This window comes from Pomacea canaliculata, linkage group LG8 (genome assembly GCF_003073045.1).
Source record: "Pomacea canaliculata isolate SZHN2017 linkage group LG8, ASM307304v1, whole genome shotgun sequence".
Lineage (NCBI taxonomy): Eukaryota > Metazoa > Mollusca > Gastropoda > Architaenioglossa > Ampullariidae > Pomacea > Pomacea canaliculata.
In genome coordinates, this window is record NC_037597.1 from 6,571,604 (window position 1) to 6,598,966 (window position 27,363).

Consider the following 27,363-nt stretch of genomic DNA (forward strand, 5'->3'; position numbering starts at 1 on the left):
AGTATACTTAACGAAGGTCTGCAAGTCTGGGAGGTCGGCTACAGGTTAATTATGTCGCCACTTAAGGTAAATAATTTCATTGATGTTTGCTCTCTTACAAAGTGAATGAAATAAAAGAAAATTCGGTTCTTGCCTATGTCTTCTCAATGTCATACCGTGCAGGACTTACAAAACCAAGAATGCCCTGTCAGCCTTAAAATTATTCAGTGTTGCCTGCGAAAAACATATACTGTACTTCTTCCTTTATCTCTGGTAGTTTATTGTTTTCTTCGACAAATTATAGGTGAAGATTTCTTGAGAAATAAAAGTGTTATTACTTGAATAAAACAAAGTCCCTCGAAATTTTCCAAAACACAAATGATTAAGAAGAACAAATATTTGACATGTGTAGCGAAATATTGATGACAGTAAGGATACTTTTATAGAAAACAAGTCAATGAAAAACATGTTTACAATTTGTGGGTGTGACAGAAAAACTTTATCTAGAAATTATTTATAAATGTTTTTAATTGCATGGTATGCCTGTTATCACACTGCGTGAGAGCCAAGTGCAAAGGATTACAGGTGTGGTATGGATTTAAGCCTGCGTCTACATGGGGAAATACACTTGATAAATTCGTGCTACTACTAATATGACATGCATCTCGTATTTGTCATCCGCAGATTTTCAATCGTTAGATTTTAAAAATATATAATTCCTTAGTTAAGAGAATGGTGAAGGTTTACTGATTACTGTATGATTCAGGAAAATTCTATAGGCTTTCTAGTTATTGTAAGTCTCGAGAGAGCTGAGGTTTCCTGGTTAGTTCCGTGCTTCCGCCCGCACGAAGATGGGCTTGTCAGGGAAGGACATCCATGAAAACTTGTTCAAAGAAATAGTCTCCTAAGAAAAAAAATTTAAGTTTTTATAATCACAAAAATAGTGTTTTAAATAAGATTGTGTAACTGTTAGCGTGTATTCTTTCATTCATTAGGTTGGTGATTTCTTACAGAATCTGTTTATAACGACTTATTCACTGTCTAACTCATTCACTGACTCTCAGACAAATGTAAAACATATATTAGTTTTTCTATACCGTAGAAAGATTTAGACAAAAGTCTAGCACAAACAAAACAGAAGCTGATGAGTCGATGGAAATATTTCTAACATGACTCAGGTTGTTTGTCTGGCTAAGCTACCCATGTGGTCCCTTGCTGTTTTAGTCATCTGATACATAGGGCTATCATTGACATGCGACACCACACATTATTGTTGTGCTTAAAAGTACTCACGGGTGTCTCAGGCACTTTAATGAACCTGAACCGTCGAATGAGTGTGACGGCCACCATCTTAGCCTCGTACAGCGCCAGTCGCATGCAAAGACACTGACGAGGCCCCGCCCCGAAGGCCAACTCCCGCAACAGAGTCGGGATGCTGTTGTCATCGAATCTGAGAAAATACAAACATACACTGCTTCGCAGCTTTTCCTCAAACAAGCATGTTGACTTATAGCTAGCAGATACATTGTCTGAATGCTAATTTGTTTGCTAGGTATTTACAGAGCACCTTCGCTGACTGCTCGTACAAGATTGACAAGGGCGGTATCATTCTGTCTTTATGACGTTTGCACGCGAAAAGGCAAGCTTGTTCTCGCCTGTATCTTGTTGTTTGGTGTTCCTACCTCTCTGGAATGAACCTGTGAGGTTCTGGAAAGTTCTCTTCGTCTTGCATAATGACATACAAAAGAGCAGCAATGCAGATTCCAGCTGGAATGAGCACGCCTTTGATGGTTCTCGTCTCTGCTGCCACACGAATAATCCTGAAAGACGTTATTGCCAAATAAGTAAGGGAAGTATATAGATGTATACAGGTAAGTATATAGTAAGTAGAGAAGTATATACGGCAGGTAATGAAGGTCCAGGGAGGTAGGGTACAGCTGAATTAAAACATCTGTTTCCACGAAATATTTTTTTTTTGTTCAGTTTTATCTGGTAAAATAACTTTTACATCACCTTCAAAATGGCATGGAATGACAGAGCAACGAGAGAATAAGCAAGAAGACAAACTGACGAGAAAATGCAATCATTTGAGATAAACTATAATCTCACGTGACAGCAGGAGGGAAACAGCGCAGCGCCTCCCAAACACAGTTGTCCAAATACTTGATGCTCATCACATTATTATAGGTAGGTGCGGCCTGGAACAGTAAGTCTGATTTGAAAAATACTAATAAATATAATAGTCTTTGTGTTTTATGCCAATTTCGCAAACTGATGTCCAGTGGGCTTTCCAAGACAAAGAATTAGTATGTACAGTTATTTGAAAAACTTGTGCTTACATGGCCAATAGCTGCGATGATCTCGTGGTATAGTTTTTCCTGCCTGTCGGGATTGAGGGCCAGTAAGTAGGTCAGGTACTGTAAGGTCGTCGCCGTCGTATCGTAGCCACCAAGTAAAATGGTGATACCTTGTGCGATGATTTCAACCTTCGTCATATCTGAGGCACACCATGCAATCTATGATTAAAAGCTCGCAAACGTATGAAGACCATTAAAACAGTATTTTATTTCGTAGTAACAATACTCAGATTCATTTTCGTAAAGTATGGCTTTGTAATAAAGAATATATTTCACCGTAATAAAAAATGGAATAGACTGAAAATACAAAAAAAAAAATGTCACTTCTCTTTGAGCAGTTGTTTAGAAAAACAAATTTGTATCGTTTGCTTCGCGAATCTGTAAATTGCGAGTGTAAATAATTTTGGCGAAGACATTAGGACGTGCGTCTTTCCGATCGTTTCATTCCTGCTTGAGAGAACATCACACTTACACAATTGTCCTCAGATGGCAAGAAACCCAATGTTACTCACGTTTATCTTGAGGTCTTGCGGCTACCTCTGCTTCTGATGCCTCTGCGTCCAACATAAGCTGTAGGAAATCAGCTCTTTCCTGCAATAATAACCTAAATATTTACACGTTTAAAGTAGATTTTACAATTTTCTTGTACTAAGTAATGAACATTTAAAAAACATTTTTAGTCACGCTCATTTTATACAAGCATTTCTTTCTAAATGTGGATAGGTGCATTTTCTTAGAAAATTCAATAATTTGCCGATATTTGTTTATTTTCTGCATGCTAGCGGCCACGTGACTTACGCTTTGGCTGTTGTTCTTCCGGTCGTGAATGAGGCTTTCAATCAGCCCAATGACATCCTTCACTGCTGAAGACTCGTTCACGCTGAGAAATGAAAAGAGTGGTCGAAGGATCGGGAACACCACTGCAATGAGATACACTGTTGTGTAGGTATATTTCATAAGGTAGCCACACAGCAGCTTTATTTTTTTTTTTTTTCCCGCTCGGAACCTCTTAGTCTGGCATGCAAATGGCTAATGTTGGAAACCAATATAAACATGTCAGACATGTTATTTCAGAATCATTCAGTTGAGTTTCTTTTGTTTAAACGCACTAAATATCAAATATGAGACGCACACACTAGCAAACTTACAGACAGACCAACGCATTCATGCAGACACACGGATGCTTAAAGATGGGAAAAATTTTACTCACTTAAAAATCCTTGAAGAATGTCAAGATGAGACTGTTTCCCTGAAATATTCAAAGCAGCTTGCAAGATAGCGTCGTTTTGATTGGTTAGAAAGTCTGTTTCCATGCCAAAAGCTGTTCCAGCAATCACATCTAAGCTGTAGGCCCCAAAGACCCTGGTGGACAGACAAGGGAAAGTAGCCAGCGAGGACTTCAATCAAGGTCTGTTATGTGGATCATTTTCAGTCTCCATTATTCTTTACTCGAATTCACCATCTGCTGAGTGACAGAGTTATTATAGAGACATACATCATAGCTGAGTTTACAGCAAGAGGTTTAGCGCCTCCGTTGCCCTCGACCTGAGATATGGCCGTAGAGAACAGTTTACATTCTGTGTCCGAAGCAGGCATAGGAGAAGCCAAGAGATTCTTTAGAGACATATCAGAAAATTCAAAAATTCGAATATAAATTTTTGGGCTTGAAAAAAAGTGAAAAGTACTTACAGACATATGATACAATAATTTATCGGTTCTGCAGGTTTAACAAAATGTAGGATACACGGCATACATGGTCAGAGGTTTGATCCAACCGACTGTGTATCCTCCATAGTTACATTACATTTTTACTGCTTTCCATGTCTGGAAATGTCTGTGAAAATCAGATGTCTTATACGACTACAGTTAAGGAAAGTCTCTCACTCTCACAAACGTGCGCACACGCTTAAAGACAGTATACAAGCTCTTTCTCTCTCTCACACACACACGCACGCGCGCGCGCTTTAAGACAGTTTACAAACTGCTTGACATGGACGAGTTGTCCTTCGTCAGTTAGTCTCTGCAGGTAGCGAGATACAGCGCCACAACACCGGTTGACATGTCGATCCATCTGTAAATAAAAACCAATCTTCGTGTGAACTGCTATGCACGAGTGAAATAAACGTAGAGACGAAAAGGAAATCCTACATAAAGCTGGGAAAAGATTATTTCATTTGTAATTTCCATCTATTGTAATTAACATCGCGCACCTCTCTCTTCAGCACAAGCATATATATATATTTAGACACATCAACCCATTATCTCTCTTTTGTATCTCTGCTCTCTCCCTCACACACACACAGAGACTAATATTACAACAACAGATTACAAGTATGCACACAATAAATCCTCTACTGTCTTTATAAACCATGGCAGTTTTTTCTGACCAGTTTCAGCTTGCGGGGTTGAATGCCGACGTCATAGTCTGTCGTAACCGTTGCCAGGTGTAGTCATCCGTGAAAGCCACGCTATAGTTTAACGGGTATGGCGGTTGAACTAGAAGAGCACTCCCCTGCTCACAGAAAAATTTAGAAAGCATAGGTCATAGAGAACAATATAATTTATGATTAGCAGTGAAAAAATTTCCTTGTTAAAAGTTACTCCCTTTTCCCTTTTCGGATTGTGTTTTAGGTTAAAATATAATGTTCACCAATCCATCAGATTATCTTTAGCTGTTATCAGTCTCGGATTGATAATGAAAAATGCTCAGAAATTGATTTATTACCCTGTTCCTGAAGTTGTTGAAGTCCTTTTATGAACACCTCCTTTACAATGTCTAAGTCTGCTGTGACTAAGATCGGACTTCTCATGAAGTAGAGCTTTGAAAACAAACAGTATAAAGGTCTGAGCTTAATGGACAAGTACAACCAAACACAGGCTGGGCTTAACTACTGAAAATTGACTGTTATATTATAGACATACATCTTATTTGTTTGTGTTTTGTGATATATATATATACTCTCTCATTGTAGTTAGTTTCTACTATTTTGTTGCAATCAATTATTTCACCAGTTCTACTTTTCAACTCAATCTTCCAAGTCACATCAAAACACTTCCCTCAACGACACAGTGTTCGTGTCCTCGTTATAGAGATGCACCAAGAAAAGAAATACAGGGATTATCATTGGATGTGCACATTTTTGATGAGATTATTTAAGGCTTCGATGAATTGTCCGCATCTCACCTGCTGTTTGCAACATAGAAATAAAGTATCTACATTTTGTGGACTACGTAAGAGTTGAGTTCGATCTTGTTAAAGTGTAAATTTTCATCTGATGCTACTTAGTGCTATCACAACTGAGAGGGACGATGCACAATATCTTCACGGACAGCAGAGTAAATTACAAATGTTGTTATTCAATCAAATTCATGCATCAAATACATCACTATTTATTTAGATGTAATCAATTTAAACATTTTTTCAAACATGCAAAAAATTTTTCTTGAAACAACTTACCCGAAAGTTTTCCCGTACTGTCTATGCCAGTCTCGAGTTATCTCGAAGATGCCCTGTAGGAATGTAGGTGAGTTTATTTGTAATTTAGTGTTTGTAAAAACATTATATGATCAAAGGGCGAGAACATGACAACAAACGGTGACATTTAGTCTTCAAAAGTTAAGAGACACCTGCCTTCCTCCATATCGCCAGAGTGTTTCCGAAAAATGGAACAGGTCGTGGTCCTGGGATGTTACAGTTCGAAAAATGGGAGTATGTCCACGTGCCATACCTGAGGCAAGGGAGGAAAACAATTGGTGGACAATGAAAGTTACATAATACTCAAGATGTCACTGCCTTCTATGTCAAACTATGTTTAGTATAAACAGAAACCAAGTATTAGCTTATGCTGTAAATCACTATATACATGTTACCATCTCCCAAATTGTTATTATATACCTACTACTATTTACCTACTTGTTACTATATATGGCAGTTATCATATACTTAATTATCACTATCATCTACCATATGGATAATTGCTATTTTATACTTGTTACCATATACCTAAAACATTAACCATGTCATTTGTATATTTACATGTACAGAAGCACGAGGCTCAGCAAAACAAGTCCGGCAGGCACAACCAAATCCATTATGTCCATCTTGTGTATGATTTTGTCAGGTGTGTCTAGCAGCAGTCCCTCTTTCCTGATGTAGTTCACAGCGAGGTCAAAGGTCTGACACAGCTCGTGCAAGTTAAACCTCTTGCCTGACCGTTTGTGAGGTTGTTGTCAAATGGACGTGCATAAGCTGACTTTCTAACGGAGGCACAGACCCCTCTGTCCTTTGCTTGAAGTCCTCCACTCGTACTCTTGTACTTTGTTTTAGCCAAATTCAGACATGAAGTAGACAGCAAGTACTTGTTGCTTCCTATATTAAACTTCAGTAATTTTTAAACTGAGCTACACGTTTGCCACGTAGTATTTAGTAAATCAATAATTTAGAATTTATACAGAGGTGTTTGACCTTAGTCATAATTTGATGTCTGTCGTAAACTAATAGGATGAAAGTGATATGTCTGCCAGCCACAGCTTGCCCAGTCTCGGTTAAACAGGGTTCGCTGCATGAATACAAATAGCGAACACTCCGGCACTGGTTTCCTTCCTTTGCACGTAGGTAAGTAATGTTTACGGAAGAGGTGTGTTTTCAGTGCATGATTATAGGATTCAATGGTGGGTAGGTGGCGGCTATGGAAAGGGAGAGAGTTCCATTGTTTGACTGCACAATGACTAAAAAAAAACTACTATTGCTACCGGTTGCTGAACTCTTAGTACATTTCCAATCGTTGCACTTACTTTGTATTTCAGCAGTCACTTTTTCTATTTTTATTTTAATATAAAGAGGGGTTATTTTTGAAAGGTGATAACTGCAATCTCCGCAAACATGTGTACATAAAGGTTGCAGATAATTATGAAAGGAATGAATAAGCTTATGTTCATGCAATACCGCTCTTTAAAGTTCAAAAGTTTAAGTCAGGGCATCCAATGTATCGCGCTGCGTAGTAACTGTCAGCGAAAAAACTTGACGAAAATTTGTAAAGCAAAGACTGTGATCATTGCACTTCCAAACGAGGTTTATATTTTCGTAAAATCGATTATTGAAGTTAAACGAAAGTAGTTTATTAAATCTCATGACACGATGACATGAAAAACAGAAAATGAACACCACAGAATCGCCTTTATGTGTTACGAGCGGGAAGATGGTAGAGAAAGGTCAATCAATTTGACCTGCATCTGGTTTGTCAGCAAATGGTTCGTGTTTTGAATGGCGGAAGCTGCATTGATATATTTCCGTTCCTGAAAATATTGACTTGTGTCGTGTAGTGCATCGGCATAAGGTGTGAAGAGGGTCGTTAGGAGGGCTTGCCAAATGAAAATAGACATAATAGATAACACAGAGGGTTGGAGAAGGATAGGCAGCAAGCAAGAGGCGATAATCCTTTCTCGGAGACTAGCGAGGGCTCTGTCACCTTACTTCCTTACGTCTGCAAGGTCGTGCCTACCCTTACCTACCTCTAGACGTAGCTACAACGATGTTTTTTAATCTTAAAATAGTGTATTTGCTGCTTGGAAACGTGAGTTTTGGTAATAAATCAGCACTGATTAAACAGAGTCTTGAATGTATTACAGGACTACTTTGAAGAGTACAAAAATCTTTTATTAAGGATAAAGTTTACAAACTGATTATGCAGTTAGTCCTAGTATCAAAACTATTATTAAAGTTAAGAGAAAGAAACTGTTTCCACCATTTTTCACTTTGAAATTGCACATTCTTCTAAATCCAAATGAGATTAAGTATATGAAATCATATTTCCAAAAGGAACACTTGTAAGCAGGCTTACGCACAATTGATCATCACTGTGATATGAGATTTGGTGGATTTTAATGCTTATACATCGTGCAAGAATGAACAAAGAAAAAAATACCACATTTTATGATGAAGAATAAAAACTTATTTGTCAGAAACAGGCTCTAAAATAATGAAAAATTGCTAGCAAACTTTGCCTGTGTACTCGTACCTCTATCGTTTTTGAAAAATTTAAATCTGTAAACCTGCATTGTTTCTGTTTCTATACTCAGGGATGTAACTCTTTTCGAATGTGATTTATCCAGCCATATGACTGGTGTTCGTGCTTTTTTGCTTCCATAGTTTTGTAGTAAACATTATGGACGCAGCTCAGAAGGTTGGCTGGTTACACCAGGTCTCCGGAGATGGGAGGTTCGCTGGTTACTTGCGTAGTTCCGCTCCCACGAGGATAGGCTTGATAGGCGAGGACATCATAGCCGACTTCTTGAAAGAGATGGTTTCCTGAGAACGAGTTCATAGAAATCTTTAGTAATCTTTTATATTTGCCCATCTACAGAACTAGTCCAGCATTCTGTCAATCACTCACGTATACAGCTAGACAGTTACTTCTGCAAAGCAAAGCACCTTTTCCAACACGCATTTCAAGTCGAATCACGCATTCTTCCATATTATCTAATTACTTACTACTGTTTCTGGAACTTTAATGAACTTGAACCGTCGTACGATCGTTACAGCCGCCATCTTGGCCTCGTACAGCGCCAGTCGCATGCCGATACACTGACGAGGACCCGCCCCGAAAGCCAACTCTCGTAACAGAGTCGAGATGTTTTTATCGTCGAACCTTGGAAAACAGCAAACGATAATGAGAAAGGTAGGAATAAATACTGTTTCTGACCTTTTTAGTGTTTTAAGATATATGCAAATCTCTTGTAATCCATTACGTGTTTTAAATAGTCACATTGATGCTGAGTGTTTCAGGACATCACTCAATCAATTGATCAATTAATCAGTCAATTAATCAATAAATTGGTCGATCAATCGACTAACAATGCAAACATCGTAGTGAGAAAGCAAGAATAAGTTGTTGCGGGACAAAAGTGGGTAAATCAGGGGTAGGCATCTTGTCTTAGTGGTTGCAAAGCTGAGTCCAGACCCAGAAGCCTCCATGGGACTTTATTACTACTTTGGACCCTCTCTTGAAAACTTCGGAGATAAACTTCGTTTGCCTTTGGTTGTCCCATTTCTACTCAGGGCATCCAATTATCCTCAGTTTATAACTACGGCCGCAGGGGATCAAAACTAAGTGACAGCATATTTGAAGCATGCTCTTGCTATTTAAAAAAAATTTCCCCCACCTCTCTGGAATGAACTTGTGAGGTTCGGAAAAGAAATCCTCGTCTTGCATAACAGCATAGATGTTGACAGCAATTTCACATCCAGCTGGAATAGCAACACCTTTGATAGTTCTCGTTTCCGCTGCCTGACGGCTAAACCTGCAAGAAGTGCTCAGAATTTGAGGGTAATTTTGAAAAAAGTATCCAGGTTTATAAAAATAAACATGAATTTCACCCTTAGGCTTAGGGTGCCCTGGAAACATGCGGGGAAACAGGGTGGACGAAGATAGGGGTAAGCTATCGCTATGTTCAAACATTTAACAGAGACATAAAACGTAAAACGTCTGGCAACATGATTCCTCATTAATAACTTGATAACAGGGAATATGAGTAACTGAGATTTTTGGGTGTATGGCGAACTGATTAAAAACGCCAGAAGACAAGATGGCAAATAAGGTATAATCGTAAGAGATAAAACACGATCTCACAGGACAACAGGGGGGAAACACCGCAGCGCCTCCCGAAGAGCATTGTCCAGGTACTTGATGCCCATCACATTCTCGTAGGTAGGTGGAGCCTGGAACAATAAGTCTGTTTTTATGCTGTAACTGTTGTTTTCTTACTTAAGGAAAACAGTTTTGCTCATATCTGATATTGTTTTATGAAGTGTTGGTATTTCGAATCAAGATGAACAGATGCACATTAAAAGACGGTTTAAGTGGGAGTCACGTGCACTTACGTCACCAATAGCTGCGATGATCTCGTTGTAGAGTTTTTCCTGCTTATCGGGATTGGTGGCCAATAAGTAGACCATGTACTGTAAGGTCGTCGCCGTCGTTTCATAGCCAGCCAGTAAAATAATGATACCTTGAGCGATGATTTCCGTCTTTGTCATATCTGTGGTAATCATACATTTTATATATATGAGGTACGTCATCAACTATATATATATCTGAAAACCTAGAAATTGAGAATGTATCCAATTTTGTGAGCTAAACTGTTCGAATAATAAGCGTTCGAGAGCAGCCAGTGTCTTTTTCACAAGTTTTTGCAATAATTCTCATCCCTAGATGGGATACCGTTGTTTTCGCTTCTAGGTCCTACACAAATGCTTTTTATCTTACTAATTAACCTTTAACTACTCACGTTTGTCTTGAGGCCTTGCGGCTACCTCGGCTTCTGATGCTTCTGCATCCAGCATCAGCTGCAGTAAGTCTGCTTTCACCTGTAATAGTTAAAGTAGATTCCCTTGTAATAATATTCCTTTTCCTCTGGTAGATACAAGATTTAAACTAGTTTCCACTATTCTCGTTTACTTAGTGAAGTACAGACAAATAGGTTTTTAGCTAGCATCATTACATTTTCACATAGTTTAGAGTAAATTTGCGAAGGTTCCCTTTCCTGAGAAACTGTCAAACATTTCCTAGAAAATTGTACAAAAGACGGGTACGACCTTTTGATTACATCAGTAGTTACATGACTAACCTCTTCGCCCTTGCTCTTTGTTTCCTGTAGAAGATTTTCAATCAACTGAGCAAGGTGTTTTCCTCCTGAAGAGCTGGTCACCCCAAGAAACGAAAAGGCTGGCCGAAGGATCGGAAAAATCACTGCAATGAGAGGACACTGTGTGATATGTGTGGAAGGAGAACACAGTCTAAGAATGTGACACACGGATGTGTTGGTGGGTGTGTTCACACTGTGATAAAAAGGCACCACCATGACATCCTCCGTTCTGTAAATGGAGGCCAAGATTGCCTTTCATGTAAAACCACTGAAAGGAATCTGTGTAATAACATTAGACCCGTACTTATGAGTGATATGGGGGTTTGTTACAGACTGGGTTATAAAAACACTACCGTGAGATCCAACGTTTTTTATATGGAGTTTTCAATGAAACATTTCTTCATGTGAAACTACTGGACAGAGTCGCCTAACACTTCCACAGGTGCATACTTTGAATACAGAGAAGATTAGTTTTAATCATAAATCACTCGCTTTAAAAGATTTCAAGCTTATTGCGCACAAAAGGCTGTGACAAGGTTTTAAAATATTATAAAATTCAATAATTTTTACTTCATTTTATTTCGTTTCATAATTTTTTTTTCATTTCGTAGTTATTCATTTCTTTCAAACAATGGTTTGTTTTGTTATCGTAAGCTTTTAGCATGACAATCCAAAGTATAATGTTGGAAAATCAATGTAGAACAGGAATAAATTGTTTATCAGAACCATTTGAGTTCTCTTTTAATATAAATTTAAAAAAACATGAACACGTGTACATTCACGCGCACACATGTGCATTCAAAGGAGTAAGGACAGGGGCTTATTTACTAAAATATTCTCTACTCACGTAAAAAGCCTTCAAGAAATCCAAAAGTAGTCGATTTTCTTATCATGTTCATAGCCGCATGCAAGAAAGCATCATTCTCATTCGTCAGAAAGTCTGTTTCCATGCCAAAGGCTGTTCCGGCAATGACATCTATAGTGTAGGCTCCAAATACCCTAGTGGACACAGACAGCCGTGGTCAGTGAAGGTTTCACTGAAGTTAAATGTCTACTAGCACCAGTAACAAAGCTATTATATAAAGGTGCGACGATGGAGATCTCACTTTGGTTCAGCTGCTCTCTTGCCTCAGATAATCCAAGATCAGACAGAAAAGAGAATTAAAAAAAATAAAAAAGATGACTTTCACAGACCTTTTGACATCGACAAGCTCTCCTTTCTCAGTCAGCCTCTGCAGAAAGCGAGACAGGCCCTCGCAACACCGGCTGATGTGTGGATCCATCTGTAAGTAGTATAGTGAGTAAGTAAAGACCATCTGTAAGTAGGCAGTATAGTGAATTACTAAGTACAAGCCATCTGTAAGTAGTTATCCTAGTAGGTTAGTAGTTGCGGCTCTATGATCCACTCAGGGTGATTAGAAACAAGAAGAATAGTAGGTTAATAAATAAATACATAAATATCTATAAATAAAAAAAATCTTTGTCGGAGGTGATTTAGTCAAATTCGCCGAGTGCAATAAACACAAGAATTAGACAAATATAATTATCTTGCATATAATATCAAGAGATATTGCTATAGTTCACTTCACATCTCTCGTTTTCTCGCTCTACCCTTCCCTCTCTATCAAATGCTTTGTATTAGTCTCTCTCTTTCTATCTCTCACACACACACACGCACTTGACTCTATCGGCTTATATTAGAAGTGCCCAGATGCAGTCAGTGGTGGGTAAACAAACTACAAACATCAAACAACAAGTCCTATTTTTCATTAGAGAGTTATCAGTGAGTTGCTGACCAGTCTCAACTTGCCAGTGCTGAATGTCGGGGTCATAGTGTGGCGTAACCGCCGCCATGTGTCATCTTTTGCAAATGCCAGACTGAACTCCATTGGGTACGGTTTTTCTCTATTGGGAATATCTCCCTGCTCACAGATTTTTTTAAAACACATATTATTGAAAGCTGTTAAAAGTATTATAGAAGTCACATGACTCCTTGCATTCATCGTCTTTATCTTTTATTTATCAGATTAATACAACACTGAGTTCTTCGTTGTCCTCGTTTTGTGGAGTCTTCTTAACAGAAAGCCATGAAATTACTTACACTTTTTGTGTTTACTTCTAAAAACTGGTATTTCTTTTCCAGATTTTATTTTACTCCCACATCCACACCTTTTCTTCATACTATATTTAATTTTAAATGTATACCGCCCAGCCTAGCTAACAATAAGCGATGTGAAATGTTTACATTACCCTGTTTGTAAAGTTGGTGAAATCTTTGACGAACACCTCCTTCATAATTTCTATGTCTGTTGTGAATAGGACTGGATTGCTCATGAAGTAGACGCTTTGGCAACAGAATTAAATACAGATTGGAACTTCAGAGCATACCAAATAAAGAAGCATTATGCACATAATAATAATAATAATAATAATAATAATAATAATAATAATAATAATAATAATAATAATAATAATAATAATAATAATAATAATAATAATATCATCATCACTGTAGATGTAACGGTAACGACTCCAGACAATAAGGTCAGTGATATCAGGAGAATAATGGGAAGATATTGAGTAATCCTGAGAGTATGAAAAAATGTTATCATATGAAACCTGCAAAAGGGTGATCGTCACTTGAGTTCTCGATGTTTGAAACACAAAGTTCCGTGATTTATTTACGAATGTAACCCACTCCCATGAATTATCTGTCAGAAATGTGGAAATCCTGTAGGGAAATACATATATATTTATTGTATGAATCATTTCAACTCGGACAACCGCAACCAAAGAAGCTGACACCTTAAGAGGAACGAGCAGACGACCACCGGCGATGTACCAGCGGCGCGTGCAATAAGATGTCGGCCATCAGGTCATTATCGTCACGGGTCAAACACCGGAGCCCGCAGAGCAACGAAAAGTAAATCGGGATCAACAAGACAACACCAAAACCAAAGGCGTGGATGCGAATCAGTGTACGGTAATCAGATTTTTAAAGACATGCGGGGCATTTGAGAGACTTGCCAGAAAGCGGGACATTGGGAGTCCCGCCCGGACATTTTATGAGCAGGCGGGACACGAGGTCAAAAGCGGGACATCTGGTCACCTTAGCCTGGGGAATGTGTTTAGTATCTCGTACTGAGAGAAAAGACAAATTACATGGGACAAAGCATGACTGACACATTTATAGGACACCATAAAGCCGCGGTTCTCAAACGTCCCTTTGTTCGTCAGGGGGCGTCACAAGTGAAAGGTTGAGAACCGCTGCCATAAGCCATTATTTGCGACAATAAAGCAAAGTAAGCTAATTTGATTTGGTCATGTGACCCTCCACAACACTCTGCCGAGGACTGTCTTGAAAGGAGCTGAACGTTGCGGTGGCCAGAGGACGAACTGAAGGAGTGGGCTGATCGTCACGTGGTGCACCTGCTATCACCCAATTAAGACACCTGAGTGGGGACCCTGTCACCTGGGGCATTTATCCATGTACTCCCCACAACGACTACTACCAGTAAAAGGACGAAGAGAGCTTTTTCTTTGTAATGTATAAACAGAAAGTCTTAAACCATGTTGGCCATTATGGTTAAGAGTCGTCTTTCCATCTGGTTTTTCTCCTCTCATGATAAATGATCTAGATCCGTTTAAGGAGTACTTCTTCAATTTCACTTCAATGTCGTTAAAGCGTGAAACTTTCGGCTGTCAACTGATGTTAACTGACAGTCACATCTGGTAGACGAGCTGGACAACACCTTCAAGGTGCGCGTACAGCAGACAGCAGACCGCCTAAGTGGTTGAAAACGTTTGACATCCGTTTGTCGGTTAATTCATTGGCTGATCACAACTATTGATATGTGACTAGTGAGCCGTGACCAAAGGGACTATTTTAGAGACCGTGCACGTGTAAAGTCTCCATGGGCACTATGATGAGGAATGAAAATGCCCTTAGCGTTAGTTTAATATCCAGTCAGAGAATTATTTTAATATCCACACTTATGTAAAAGACTCAAGCCTGTGAAAAAAAAAAGCTTACCCAATGGTTTTCCCGTACTGTCTATGCCAGTCTCGTGCAACTTCGATCACGCCCTGTAATCATGTTCCACCGACAACTTATTACAGATAACATTCTCAGATAAACCAGATTTTATAGTTTGTGTCTCTTTCAGATTACTTTGTGATTTCTGAGCTTAGACCTACACACTTATATTTAGGAGAATGACAGACCGAGCTACAGTGGACAACTCTGTCTTGATGGGTGTGCATAGTACCTCGTGTCTTTTCATTCATAAAAATGCCCATAGGTCTAGCAAATTAGTAACAAAAGGCTGAATACAAAATGTTTTACATGTGAATACTTAGATATTCGTGCAAAATCTTCGGTGTATCAATAGATCGTTTTAATGCACATCGATCTTCGGCTGTATCATTATGCTTTTGAAAGATGAGAAAAAACACGAATTATGGACGACTCAAAGGGAGCACTGATGGGCTGATACAGTGACAACTATTGAGGAAACTTTTACATCGACTTTGTTTGCTTTATAACAACTACCCAGCCTACCCAGTTAGCTTTCTGTTACCAAGTGTTCTAATAATAATAATTAACAATCTCGCCTTGTTTGTATTGCTAACCTTTTCCAGCTGTAATATTTGTCTCAACATTTGATCTAACACTTCGCCGAGTTCAGTGTATTCATGCCCGCCGGCAGTGTAGCAAAATACAGTCAAATCTCTCTACTATGCCACCCCGCTACTATGCCACTCTCGGTACTATGCCACTTTTGCTCGGTCCCGACTATAAATTCAATGTAAAAAAAAATTTACTATGCCGCCCCAGACTCTCGCTACTATGCCACTTTTTTGTGACTGTTAAAAGACACAAGTTGTGAAATTCCGCGCAGTGCTCGATTACTATACTGTATGGTAGTGTGGGACATCGCAGTTAGTGGGGATGGAACATAGCACACAGGGAGGGTGGAGGCTGGCGATGGGGGGTGGTCGCTGGCCGGGTGACAGTCACGTGACAGAGGGAGAGCGGAAGGGGGTCGACTAGCGACAGGATTCAGGTGCGTGGATGTGGTTGGGAGGGGTAGAGGATGAAGAGGTGAGGGGGAGAATGAGAGGAGATAGCTAGCGCCAGCCGACGATTCTTGAGAGCTTTGGACCGACGGGTAACTTAAGCAAATAAAGCCGTTTTTACGAACCCTCCGTATTATGCCACTCTCGCTACTATGCCACTTTTGCTCGGTCCCGGTAGGTGGCATAGTAGGGAGATTTGACTGTAGTGAAATTTTGTGCACCTGAGGTACCTTTATCGGGTTGACACTTCATAGCACTCACAAATATTTCAGTGAAGAAATTATGCAAATTATGTCGCTAGTTTTTATTTTTCCTTCTTCTTTCTGACATTCTCAGTTTCTCTTCTATCGTAGAATGCTTTCAAAATATGAAGTCCAAAAGTATATCACGTAGTCGGTTATTTCGTAGTTTCGTAGCATAGTTTGAGGTGGAACCAGAAGTAAAATCTTAAAGCAGCAATAATAATAATAATAATAATAATAATAATAATAATAATAATAATAATAATAATAATAAAAGATTTGTATAGCGTATTGTCAGGTTTGGCTGCATATGCGACTGTTTATGACTAGGATAAAAAGCGCGGACGTCGAAATAAACATTGGACAAGGGGAGTTCACTCTAGTGAAAATAGAAGAAGCAGACGACACTGGCTGACATGACGGCTGAAGGAAGCTGACTTGTGTGTTAACGGAATACGCTTAGAAGTCGACGTTTAAGAAGTAATCTTCGGCCTAGCCAAGGTAACATACATAAACCTATTCTCTACTTATTTTATTCTACATTTATGTTTTATTTCTGGCATTGTCAACGATCTAATGTGTGGCGAAATGATCGAATCGGTCAGACGTAGTTGGCGAAGTTGAGATAATCGATGTGAGATAGACATTCGAGTGTGGAGTTAAAGAGAAGGAAATATGTATAGAGAAGTAATACAGATGAGTTTGTTAAGACTTGTTTAGGAGTAGAACAAAGAACTACTGAGGCATAGACTTGCCTCTTCAAGTACATGAGGCGATAAAGGCAAGCATGGATAATGAAAAGTAAATACACTTTAGAGCAGCGGTTCTCAACCTTTTACATGTGGCGACCCCCCTGACGAACACCGGTACGTCCGCGACCCCCCTTAGCCGGCTAGGTCGTGGAAGAGCGGGGGGGGGGGGCAGCTTTAGCTAACCTCGAACGCCGCGTCGAGGAAATCAATGCAATTCAACAACGGAAGAGCAAAGTTCGTATCTGCAAGAAGTATAACTGTTAATGAAATTTTACTAAAGCTAATAAATATTATTTTATTGGACACTCACTTTGATTAATGAGAAGGTTGAGCCTGCTTGCTGTTGCACAGAGAAGCGAACCTGTGTGCGATGTTCGTACCCACTGCTATTCGCAGCTCAGCCTCTGCGTCCACACGATTTCTGTATTTCGACTTCAGTGCTGCCAATGCTGAAAATCCTTGCTCACACATATACGAGTTGAAAATGGCAGCAGAACTTTCATTGCTTTCTCAGAAAGGAGAGGATATTCACCGTTGATGCTAATCCAGAATGTTGGCACTGGTGTTGTTTGAAGACCATTTTCAGGGATTGGTCACTCGAAAGGTCGATGAGCTGCTCTTCTTCTTGCGTGGACAACCCGCTTGTGCTAGGATCAGCCAGAAATGGATTACGAATCCAATCGTATTTAGTCACATCAATTCAGCGAAATAATGCTGAAACCTTTCTTGCAGTCCGTTTAGATGGGCAATAATTACCTTCTTCACCTGATCAAGATTCAAGTTGTCAGCCTTGCACTTACACCAGCACGGAAACATATCAAAAATATTTCCTTGCGTATCTTTTGCGTCCACAACGAAATTTTTCGGACGAAAGCATTCATCTTGTCAGTTGTTTTAATATGGTGGTGTCCTTCCTTGCATAGAAGTATTCAAACGTTCAGCTTCTCAAATATGTCGATAAATATGCCATTAGCAGCAGCCATCGGTCGTTCTTAAGCAGGTCAGCCTTGTTGAAAGAGTTCTCCTTCAGAAACACCCACAATTCTTCCCGCAATTCAAAGACTCTTGCGACAGCTTTTCCACGCGACAACCACCTTGATTCGCAGTAATAGAGCAAGGCGTCATAGTCGGCTCCCATGTCTTGACATATCAGAGAAAACAGGCGAGATCTGGCAGAACTGTTCTTCACAAAGTTCAACATTTTTATGACATCTGTTAGCACTGTGTTCAACTCAACACTCAAATCTTTGGAAGCTAGAACTTCACGGTGGATCATGCAGTGAGTCCAAACTACATCTGGAGCAACCTTTTTAATAAGAGATTGCAACCCTTGTTTCTTTCCAGCCATTGCAGGGGCACAAGCCGACTCAGGAACTCCAGGAAATGCCTTGGTCCTTAAGGAAGTCATCGACAATCCCAAAAAAATCTTGGGCTGTTGCTCTGCGTTCAATTTTCTTGCAAAATAAAAAGTCTTCCAGAAGATTATTTTCCCACACGTAACGAATGTAAGCAATCAAATGTGAGTCACCTGCAGTGTCAGTAGCTTCATCTAACTGCAAAGCAAAATTTTTGCTTTTTATACGACTGATCAACTGATCAGACACGTCTTCAGATATCTCAGTTATTCTTCGGCGAACTGTGTCATTTGACAAAGGAATGGCTTGCAGTTGCGTAGCAGCATCTTCTCCTATCATGGTCCCTACAATGTCCATTGCTGCAGGCAATATTAATGACTCTCCGATCGTATGTGCTTTTTTGTTTTGAGCAATGCGATAGGAAACTTGATACGAAGCCATCAAAGCTTTCTTAGGAATTGATGTATGTGAGACAAATGTTTTTTGTCTCTTTTGTATTCTTGCAATTTTCGTTCAAAATTCGAGAGGTTTGCAAGCTAATTCCGCATGCTGAGTTTCCAAATGGCGCCGTAGTTTGTTTGGCTTCATACTCTCTGGAGCTAATATTGCGAGGCAAACAACACACTGTGGCCGTTCTTTACCATCAACAATAATGTTTGTAAAACCCGTTTTCAAGTATTCATTGTCATACTTTCTTACTTTCGTAGCAGGCCTTTCTGGTTTTTCATCGGCTCCAGCACCCAAAACTTGCACATCGCTCGTTTCTTCACTTTTTCTTTTCAAAAAACCACCGCAATCAGTTCCTTTTCGCAGCACAAATTTATCCATGGCTATCTTCTTCAGGACAAACACGTGTACTTGCATCCAAAATTTTGATTAAAACTGCTGTCTTTATCCAGTCGCAGCGCATTGTCTGGTCATGGCCTTCTGTCAGGGACCTATCGAGTACTAGGACTGAGCACGTGCGAATGAAAGGGTGTGAATGATGGACGTTTCCTGAATGCGTGCCTTTTAGATGTTTAAAAACAAAGAGAGAGGTGTGACTGGAGAGGGAGAGGGTAGTCAGCGATGAGAGATTGGGGAGAGAGAGAGGGCAAAAGGTGAGAGGGGAGATTGGAGACTTAATTGTTGAGAGGGATTGTGTTTTGAGTTTTGGAAGTGAGAAGTCACTGCATGCCGAGACAGTGTACTTGAATAGGGAGAAGAGATTTGGAGTTTGAGCCCCCGCACACTCGGTTACACAATGTAAACTATTTCACTAATACCAGTATAAGAACTTTTTTTAAAAAATGACCACCTTCGCGACCCTTGTAGGCACGTCGCGACCCCCCAGGGGGTCGCGACCCACAGGTTGAGAACCGCTGCTTTAGAGCAATCTATACCCACATATATATCTTCCAATAACAAGAGCAAAGTGAAGTGAGGGGAGAGATGAGGCTTCGCCAGCGCAAATCTGCCTTTCCGTTAGTCGTTTAGGAGGCAAGCTTGTCTTTACCTCCCACCGAGAGTCTAGCCAAGGGTAGTAGAAATAGTGTCTGTTGTACAGACTGTCTGTATCAATTACCTATTTCAATACTTAAGACATGGCAATAAATATTTCCAATTAATAATGTCTTAGATCTTACCTTCCTCCAAATTTCCAGGGTGTTTCCGAAAAAGGGAACAGGCTGTGGTCCTGGGATGTCACGGTCAGAAAAGTGAGAGAATGTCCACGTGCCATACCTGAGGCAAATGATAGTGCACATCATTTTATTAACTTCTTCTCCCCCCTACACACGTTCTTATTTAATTAGAAGCGCCAACTGCATACAAGGGAAATGGAAATTCGAAGACATGTAAATGATATTTGGAATAATTGTACATATTTGTCATCACTTTGTACTTACATGTACAAAAGTACCAGGATCATGACAACTATCCCAACAGCCACACTCCAGTCCGTCACTTCCATCTTGTGCAAGTCCCTGTATCTCCTGACTGAAAGTTCAGATTAGGCCTGGTGCTCGACGGGATCGAATGTTTATATAGAGACAAGGAACCCGCCCATACCATTTAGCGACCTCGTTCTGGTACCCTCTCACTGTAATAATCATAGCAAACAGCCTATCGCAGTGTTTGCTAGACCAGGGGTGGGCAATTAATTTTCCCAAGGGGCCGCATGAGAAATTGGGATTGTTTTAGAGGGCCGGACTAATATAGTTAACTCAGTTTTACCCAATACTGTATATATATATATGCGGGCTGGCCAGCGGGCGGGCCGGTCAGAGACAGGAGGCGGGCCGGATCCGGCCTGCGGGCCGCCCCTTGCCCAGGTCTGTGCTAGACATATCTGCCCTCGACAGTGGTGGTATTTCTACAAGAACTTTACTTGACCCTTTGCTTCATTCGACACTTTCGACCACTGTCTGCTCCTTCAAATATTCCACATCCCCTACTGGATTTCTGGATCCGCACTAGCATGATTCAACTCATATCTAACTGATAACACCCAGATAGGCATTCTCTGTACACGCGCTCCCAACACTCTTGTCTGTGCGTTTGCTCTTTCTAAGCTTGATTACTGCAACTCTTTGCTCGCTCATGTATCGTTCATAAACTCCACAAGTACAGAACTGTGTTGTTCGATTGGTGCCTAGAGCTCGGAACCGAGACCTTCTCACACCTCCCCACTGGCTACCCATCCGCAGTTGCATTCAGTACAAACTGTCTGTGCTGGTGTTTTTAAATTACTTTGCAGTCTTCTGAAGTATTTCTCTGATCTTCCCTTACCCTACGTATCAGCCAGAAAACTGTGCTCTCCGTCTGATGACTAACTATTCTCCTAACTATTCCTGTCACCAGAACAACAATATATGGTCACAGGATTTTCAGCGACTGTGCAGTTCTCATGTTCCATATCCGCCACCTACCATTGAATTCTTTGAAAGTTTACTAAAGACTTATCTCTTCCTTCAGCATTTCACCCAACAACAGTCCACTCATTGCTAGTCTGTCTTCACTCCAACCCCCTACACACACACACTTTTCGCTACTTCCTTGCTCGTCTGCTTCTGTAGAATCACAATACTTTCAGTTCTTTTTCTCTTTTATTTGTCTTTCATCACTCATCAGTACATTTGTTTATCTCTCCGTCCTTCGTATGTTGTCTGTATCTCGCTGTTCTCTAAAGTGTGAAGAGCACTTTCCTTACGAGCGTATGTGTTATTTAAATCACACATTTATCGTGTTAGTCGCTGGGTCAAGTCGCCCGGGGTTACCCTGGCCCGGTACAGTTTTACCCTCACCGAGCTCTGCACTGGCACAAGTGTAAGACCTAACGGGGACAGCATTCAATTATCCTCTGCTCTTGCATGATCCGGCATGAGAATTTGCCACGACCCCCCCCCCCTCCAGAAAAAATAGTTTGTCCTCTTCCGGTTTTGATGTGAACTCATTTTCACCTGTGCAGCATCTTAACGGTATCTGTGCTGTATGCGGCATCGTGACATTTTTTATACGAGTTTCTTTTACGATTTCATCTTCTTTCACATAGGGTCACCATATTTGTAATTAGTGTGCTGCAATACCGTGAAACCCTCTTCCCTTCCATATTCGCCATTTACCAATCCTCGAATCCTTAAGACTGGCACTTAAAGACATTTGTTTATAAGCATTGCTCCTAACACAAGTCTGTACACGAAACAGTCTCCGCCCCTTTCAATTATGCAAATGTACAGCCGCAGCCGTTAAACTCGTGGTACATTACAACCTAGTCCTTTGTCCTAGTCCACGGTGTGCCCTCGACTTTACACAGCTTCATTTACAGTTTGGTTGTATTGTAAGCGAGTTGTTTAGTGGTACAAGTCGCCCTTTACAAGGAGGAACAAATGTTTTTGCTCGCCTTTCTCGGTGGCTATGACCTAGTGAGTGTTGACAGCCAGTCTGCAGCTCGTGGCCATGCACAGGGCGATGCTACCTCCTAGAAAAAAAACTTGTTTGCTTTACTTTAAACACACCCATGCTGGCATCGTTTCTTCTTCTCTTCTTCCTTCATACTCTCATTCAACCTTGTGCGCGCTAAGCATGTGCTTCACTTTTACCTCTGGTGATGAAAAACCTCTGTGAAAACCAGTCACTCATTAATGGTTTATTATGTCAGATACTTGATATAAAATGACATTGATTAAATACTAAAAGTTTATGCTGTAAAGTTACACAATCCTGTTCAGTTGATACGAAACTGAATGTTATAATTACTTATGGCGACTGTGCGGGGTTCTTTTCTCGCTAGCTCTTAACTACTGTGGGAAGCAATGAGTGGTTTTCACCTGACTTGTGTTTAACGGCTGTGTGCTGAATTTACCTTCTTCAACTTATCACAAGCAACTGCGTGGTTTTCGTCTGATTAACTGCGGTGTGAAGCGACTGTGTGCATTCCGTTGGATACCAGACTGCTGTTTTTTCTATTGTATATCTCTAGAGAACTCAAGAGTTTTCTGGTTATTTAAGGTTTCCCAAAGCTAAGAATGCTTCCTGGCCTACGTATGTCTGCAAAGTGGTGCAAGGATTACTGGTTTCTACAAGATACAAAAGAAGTTTAAGTGTTTGCCGGTTACTGAAAGTCTCAGACAGCTCAGAAGGTTGGCTGGTTGCAACAGGTCTCCGGAGATGAAGGGTTCACTGGTTACTAGCGTAGTTCCGCTCCCACTAGGATAGGCTTGATAGGCGAGGACAACACCGACGACTTCTTGAAAGAGATGGTTTCCTAAGAACGAGTTCATAGAAATCTTTAGTAATTCTTATGAAATATTCTTAAGAAAAATTAAAATAGCTGTGACTAGTAAATACACAAGTATTTGTGGGCGCCCTTCGTCTATAGTTATAGAAGGATTTGTTTTTTTATTTGTGTCCTTTGTCGACAATTACTTTTCATTCACCTGCATAACTAAAGGCCACAGAGGCGATCAAGAATTCTTAGCTTAATTACTTACTATTGTTTCCGGAACTTTAATGAACTTGAACCGTCGTATGATCGTTACAGCCGCCATCTTGGCCTCGTACAGCGCCAGTCGCATGCCGATACACTGACGGGGACCCGCCCCGAAAGCCAACTCTCGTAACAGAGTCGAGATGTTCTCATCGTCGAACCTTAGAAAACAGTAGATGATGAGGAAGACAGGAATAAATAGTTTCTGATTTTTTAAGTGTTTTTCGTTCTACAAATCTCTATAATCCATTTAACGTTTTTAATAATCACAATAATGATGAGATGACTCAGTAACCTTCTGAAATCGATCAATCGGTCAGTCAATCGGTTAGTCAAGTAACCAACACTGCTTACCCACTTGACAGCTTCTTTCCTAGACACCAAACTGCAAACTAATGTATACACTTTAGACATTTAACTGCTGACTAGTATATAATATAAATATTTATGAAGAGCTTCATAATCGCAAAGCTGATTCGAGAGTTGTAAGTGCGAATCCTGTCATTCCTTTGGTCACCAGAATTCTTAGTGAGGGGAGCAAAACTGAGTGACAGCAGCATCTGATGAATGCCATTGCTAGTCTTTTATTTGTTCTCCCTACCTCTCTGGGATGAACTTGTGATGTTCAGGAAAGATATCCTCGTCTTGCATAACGCCATAGATATTAACAGCAATCCCTCTTCCAGCTGGAATAACAACACCCTTGATAGTTCTCGTCTCCGCTGCCTGACGAGCAACCCTGGAATAAGTGTTCAACTTTTAGAGTAACTTACAAGACGTACCTAGATTTATCAACATAAACAGGAATTTCACGCTTCGTTTCACTGTGTCCTGTAGGGGAGAAAGTCGATGAGCTATCGGTAGAGTGAAGCCATTACAGAGACATCAACCGTGTAGTAAAACAATAACTTGATAATGGCGGGAAATGAGTAACTATTGGGTGGGTTGGAAACTGAGCGAAAAGACAAGAAGGTGACAATAAGGTATAATCATAAAGATCTCACATGACAGCAGGGGGGAAACACCGCAACGTCTCCCGAAGAGTATTGTCCAGATACTTGATGTCCATCACATTCTCATAGGTAGGTGGAGCCTGGAACAATAATTATTGTCTTTTTGCTAGTTTTGTGTTTTTGCATCATTTCCGCAAACTCATTTTTATTGGGGTCTCTAGCCTTATGCAACTTACAGATATATCAGACACAAGTGTGTATATATATATTAGACACGTAGTCAACATAAAGCTATTTGTATATCAAAGAAGTGTTCTGGATGGAAACTGAAGACAACGTCTTTGCCAGTCGATGAATGTCAAATATTATGATGGTTTGACACCTTTGTCACACTAATTTTCCTCTGTTCGTATGTCACGAAACGGCTCATAAAATCGTCTATCAATATCAATTAATTAATAGTATTACATTTGATGCATTGAAAATTTCTGAGAGGAAAACGTTTCTGATCATATCTGGTATTTCTTATCACGTGTTGATATTTTTAATACAGACTGTTTTATGGACACTAAAAGACCGTTTAAGTGCTTGGAATAAATCGTGTGAAGCGGATATTTCTAGTCAGTTCCTGTGAGAGTCACGTGCACTTACGTCACCAATAGCTGCGATGATCTCGTTGTATAGTTTTTCCTGCGTGTCGGGATTGAGGGCCAGTAAGTAGACCATGTACTGTAAGGTCGTCGCCGTCGTGTCGTAGCCACCAAGTAAAATAGTGATACCCTGAGCGATGATTTCAACCTTTGTCATATCTGTGGTAATCATACATATATATATCTGAGGCACCTGGAAATTAAGATTAAGTTTTGTGCGCTGGTGTGTGTTACTGTAACACGAAGACAGTGTATGAGAGCAACCGGTTTCTTGTCACAAGTATTCACAATCATTCTCAATCCTCAGATCAGACACAGTATTTTTTTACCTATTCCTCACATTATCACTTTTTATCTTACTAATTAACCTCTAACTACTCACGTTTGTCTTGAGGCCTTGCGGCTACCTCAGCTTCTGATGCTTCTGCATCCAGCATCAGCTGCAGGAAGTCTACTTTCACCTGTAATAATACATCTTATTACAGTAGCTTCTACTTTTTCTTTCACTGAACTAAGTACAGAGGAAGTAACCTCTAGCCAGTATCATGAAATATTCACACAGCCTAGGGTACAATTGTGAAGGTCCAGTTTCCTAAGCAAGGAGGAGAGCGATATCAGCGTAGAGATTGCAACAACAATATTTGGGTCTTGATGCTGCGCATTACAAGTGCCCAAATTCAATGAAATTAAAGAGTCAAACATCCACTAGAACAGCTAATGACTGCTACGACTCCCGGATTACGTTAGCGGTCACGTGACTTACGTTTGCGCCGTTCTTCCTTCTGTCCTGTAGAAGATTTTCAATTATCTGAGCAAGGTCCTTTCCTGCTGAAAAGCTGGTCCTCCAGAAAAATGAAAAGACTGGCCGAAGGAACGGAAAAATCACTGCAATAAGATAACATTGGATAAGTGCAGACTGGTAAAATAGCACCACCATAAGATCCTTCGTTCTTTCAATGAAAACGGAGGCTGTTATTTGACTTTTAGTTAGGAAAATTTGTTTTTTCGTGTAGAACCTCAGGAGAGTTGATTGACCTATCACGTCAATAAGACATACATGTACAGAGATGCTTAGTTTTAATCATTAATTATGACAGTTTATCGTTCTCTTACGCACTAAAATCCTGCGACTTAATTCTTTAAAAGAATAATTATAGAATTTAAGAATTTGTCACGTATTCAGTTACGTAGATGTACCACAGAAGCTTTTAGCCGGACAGTTCTACGGAGAACCAATGAAGAACACTCCTGAAGTCTTTATCAGAAACTTTTGACATGCATAAATAAATGCACGCAAGTATTTGCATATTTTTTTTACTCACTTGAAATGCCTTCAAGAAATCCAAAAGTAGACGATTTTCTTATCATGTTCATAGCCGCATGCAAGAAAGCATCATTCTCATTCTTCAGAAAGTCCGTTTCCAGGCCAAAGGCTGTTCCGGCAATGACATCTATAGTGTAGGCTCCAAATACCCTAGTGGACACAGACAGCCGTGGTCAGTGATGACTTCACTTGAGGTAAAGGTCCATTGGCATAATGTTAAAGGTTTCCCAGCAGAATGTAAAGGTGTTCTAGTTCAATGTTTAGGTATTCTAGCCTAAAGTTAAAGGTCTACTAGCAAAAACTTAAAGGTGTGCTAGCATAATGTTTACAAATCTGTCACATAGATGGGCGGGGTAATGGAACTTCAAGTTGTTCAGCAGCTTTGTTGCCTTAGACCTATGATATAATAGATGACTAAACATGAAAACAGGAACGTAAATGATTAAGTTTGTCACAAATAAGTTTTAAGATATGTATGAGAAAATAACCCCATTAGTAATGTCGACTTCACAATCATCACGGCCTTAGAGTTTAGGATTAAAAAATTTAGTCAGCTGTTTAATGACGAATATGCCTGTCTATAATTTTTAAGCGAATGGCAAGATCAGGGAAAAACATGTCTCCTGGTAACGGTAACGTATATTATGAGCAGTCAGGTTGTTGTATTCCCTACGTTTCTCGGGGTCAGCATCTTTGTGAGGTCAACCCCAGTCCTCCACCTTTTAAATAGTCTTCCTGTCTGTCTGTCTGTCTGTCTGTCTGTCTGTCTTTTTCACACAATGTGCATACTTTCACAGACCTTTTGACATCGACAAGCTCTCCTTTCTCAGTCAGCCTCTGCAGAAAGTGAGACAGGCCCTCACAACACCGGCTGATATATGGATCCATCTGTAAGTAGTCAGTATAGTGAATAAGTAAGTAAAGACCATCTGTCAGTATAGTCAGTATAGTGAGTTACTAAGTAAAGACCATCTGTAAGTAGTCAGTATAGTGAGTTACTAAGTAAAGACCATCTGTAAGTAGTCGGTGTAGTGAATAAGTAAGTAAAGACCATCTGTACGCA

At 40.1% G+C, this 27,363-nt stretch overlaps 2 protein-coding genes and 1 long non-coding RNA gene across 5 annotated transcripts in view; 1 reads left to right on the top strand and 2 right to left on the bottom strand.

Annotated features, from left to right (window-relative positions):
* LOC112571316 (cytochrome P450 3A19-like) lies at positions 1-4,842 on the bottom strand. Its single transcript, XM_025250230.1, has 10 exons — positions 4,724-4,842; positions 4,319-4,407; positions 3,547-3,698; positions 3,135-3,256; positions 2,849-2,927; positions 2,319-2,476; positions 2,089-2,177; positions 1,662-1,799; positions 1,273-1,429; positions 1-883 (listed from the first exon to the last, which is right to left on the bottom strand). The coding sequence occupies exons 2-10, from the start codon at positions 4,405-4,407 to the stop codon at positions 803-805; spliced, it is 1,065 nt and encodes a 354-aa protein (XP_025106015.1). The 5' UTR covers positions 4,724-4,842; the 3' UTR covers positions 1-802.
* Positions 2,060-11,127, top strand: LOC112571319. Its single transcript, XR_003100795.1, has 7 exons — positions 2,060-2,166; positions 3,119-3,278; positions 3,658-3,744; positions 4,727-6,951; positions 8,877-9,013; positions 10,635-10,685; positions 10,992-11,127. It is a non-coding gene; the product is annotated as an uncharacterized LOC112571319 (long non-coding RNA).
* The window catches only part of LOC112571315 (cytochrome P450 3A24-like), a 21,806-nt gene continuing 2,911 nt past the window's right edge, over positions 8,469-27,363 (bottom strand). Inside the window, exons 1-14 of one of the 3 annotated variants that reach the window (XM_025250227.1) lie at positions 20,294-20,601; positions 20,033-20,129; positions 15,013-15,065; positions 13,230-13,323; positions 12,776-12,901; positions 12,174-12,262; positions 11,827-11,978; positions 10,962-11,083; positions 10,623-10,701; positions 10,216-10,373; positions 9,965-10,053; positions 9,498-9,635; positions 8,827-8,983; positions 8,469-8,643 (exon numbers count right to left, since the gene is read on the bottom strand). In XM_025250227.1, coding sequence (XP_025106012.1) covers positions 8,563-8,643; positions 8,827-8,983; positions 9,498-9,635; positions 9,965-10,053; positions 10,216-10,373; positions 10,623-10,701; positions 10,962-11,083; positions 11,827-11,978; positions 12,174-12,262; positions 12,776-12,901; positions 13,230-13,323; positions 15,013-15,065; positions 20,033-20,129; positions 20,294-20,358 — 1,500 coding nt within the window. In that variant the 5' untranslated portion in view covers positions 20,359-20,601 and the 3' untranslated portion in view covers positions 8,469-8,562. Of the gene's footprint in view, positions 8,644-8,826; positions 8,984-9,497; positions 9,636-9,964; positions 10,054-10,215; positions 10,374-10,622; positions 10,702-10,961; positions 11,084-11,826; positions 11,979-12,173; positions 12,263-12,775; positions 12,902-13,229; positions 13,324-15,012; positions 15,066-20,032; positions 20,130-20,293; positions 20,602-22,518; positions 23,152-23,377; positions 23,535-23,974; positions 24,113-24,377; positions 24,467-24,977; positions 25,136-25,358; positions 25,438-25,739; positions 25,862-26,298; positions 26,451-27,099; positions 27,189-27,363 lie in introns of those variants that run through there. The other 2 variants (XM_025250226.1, XM_025250229.1) reach the window with 2 other exon arrangements.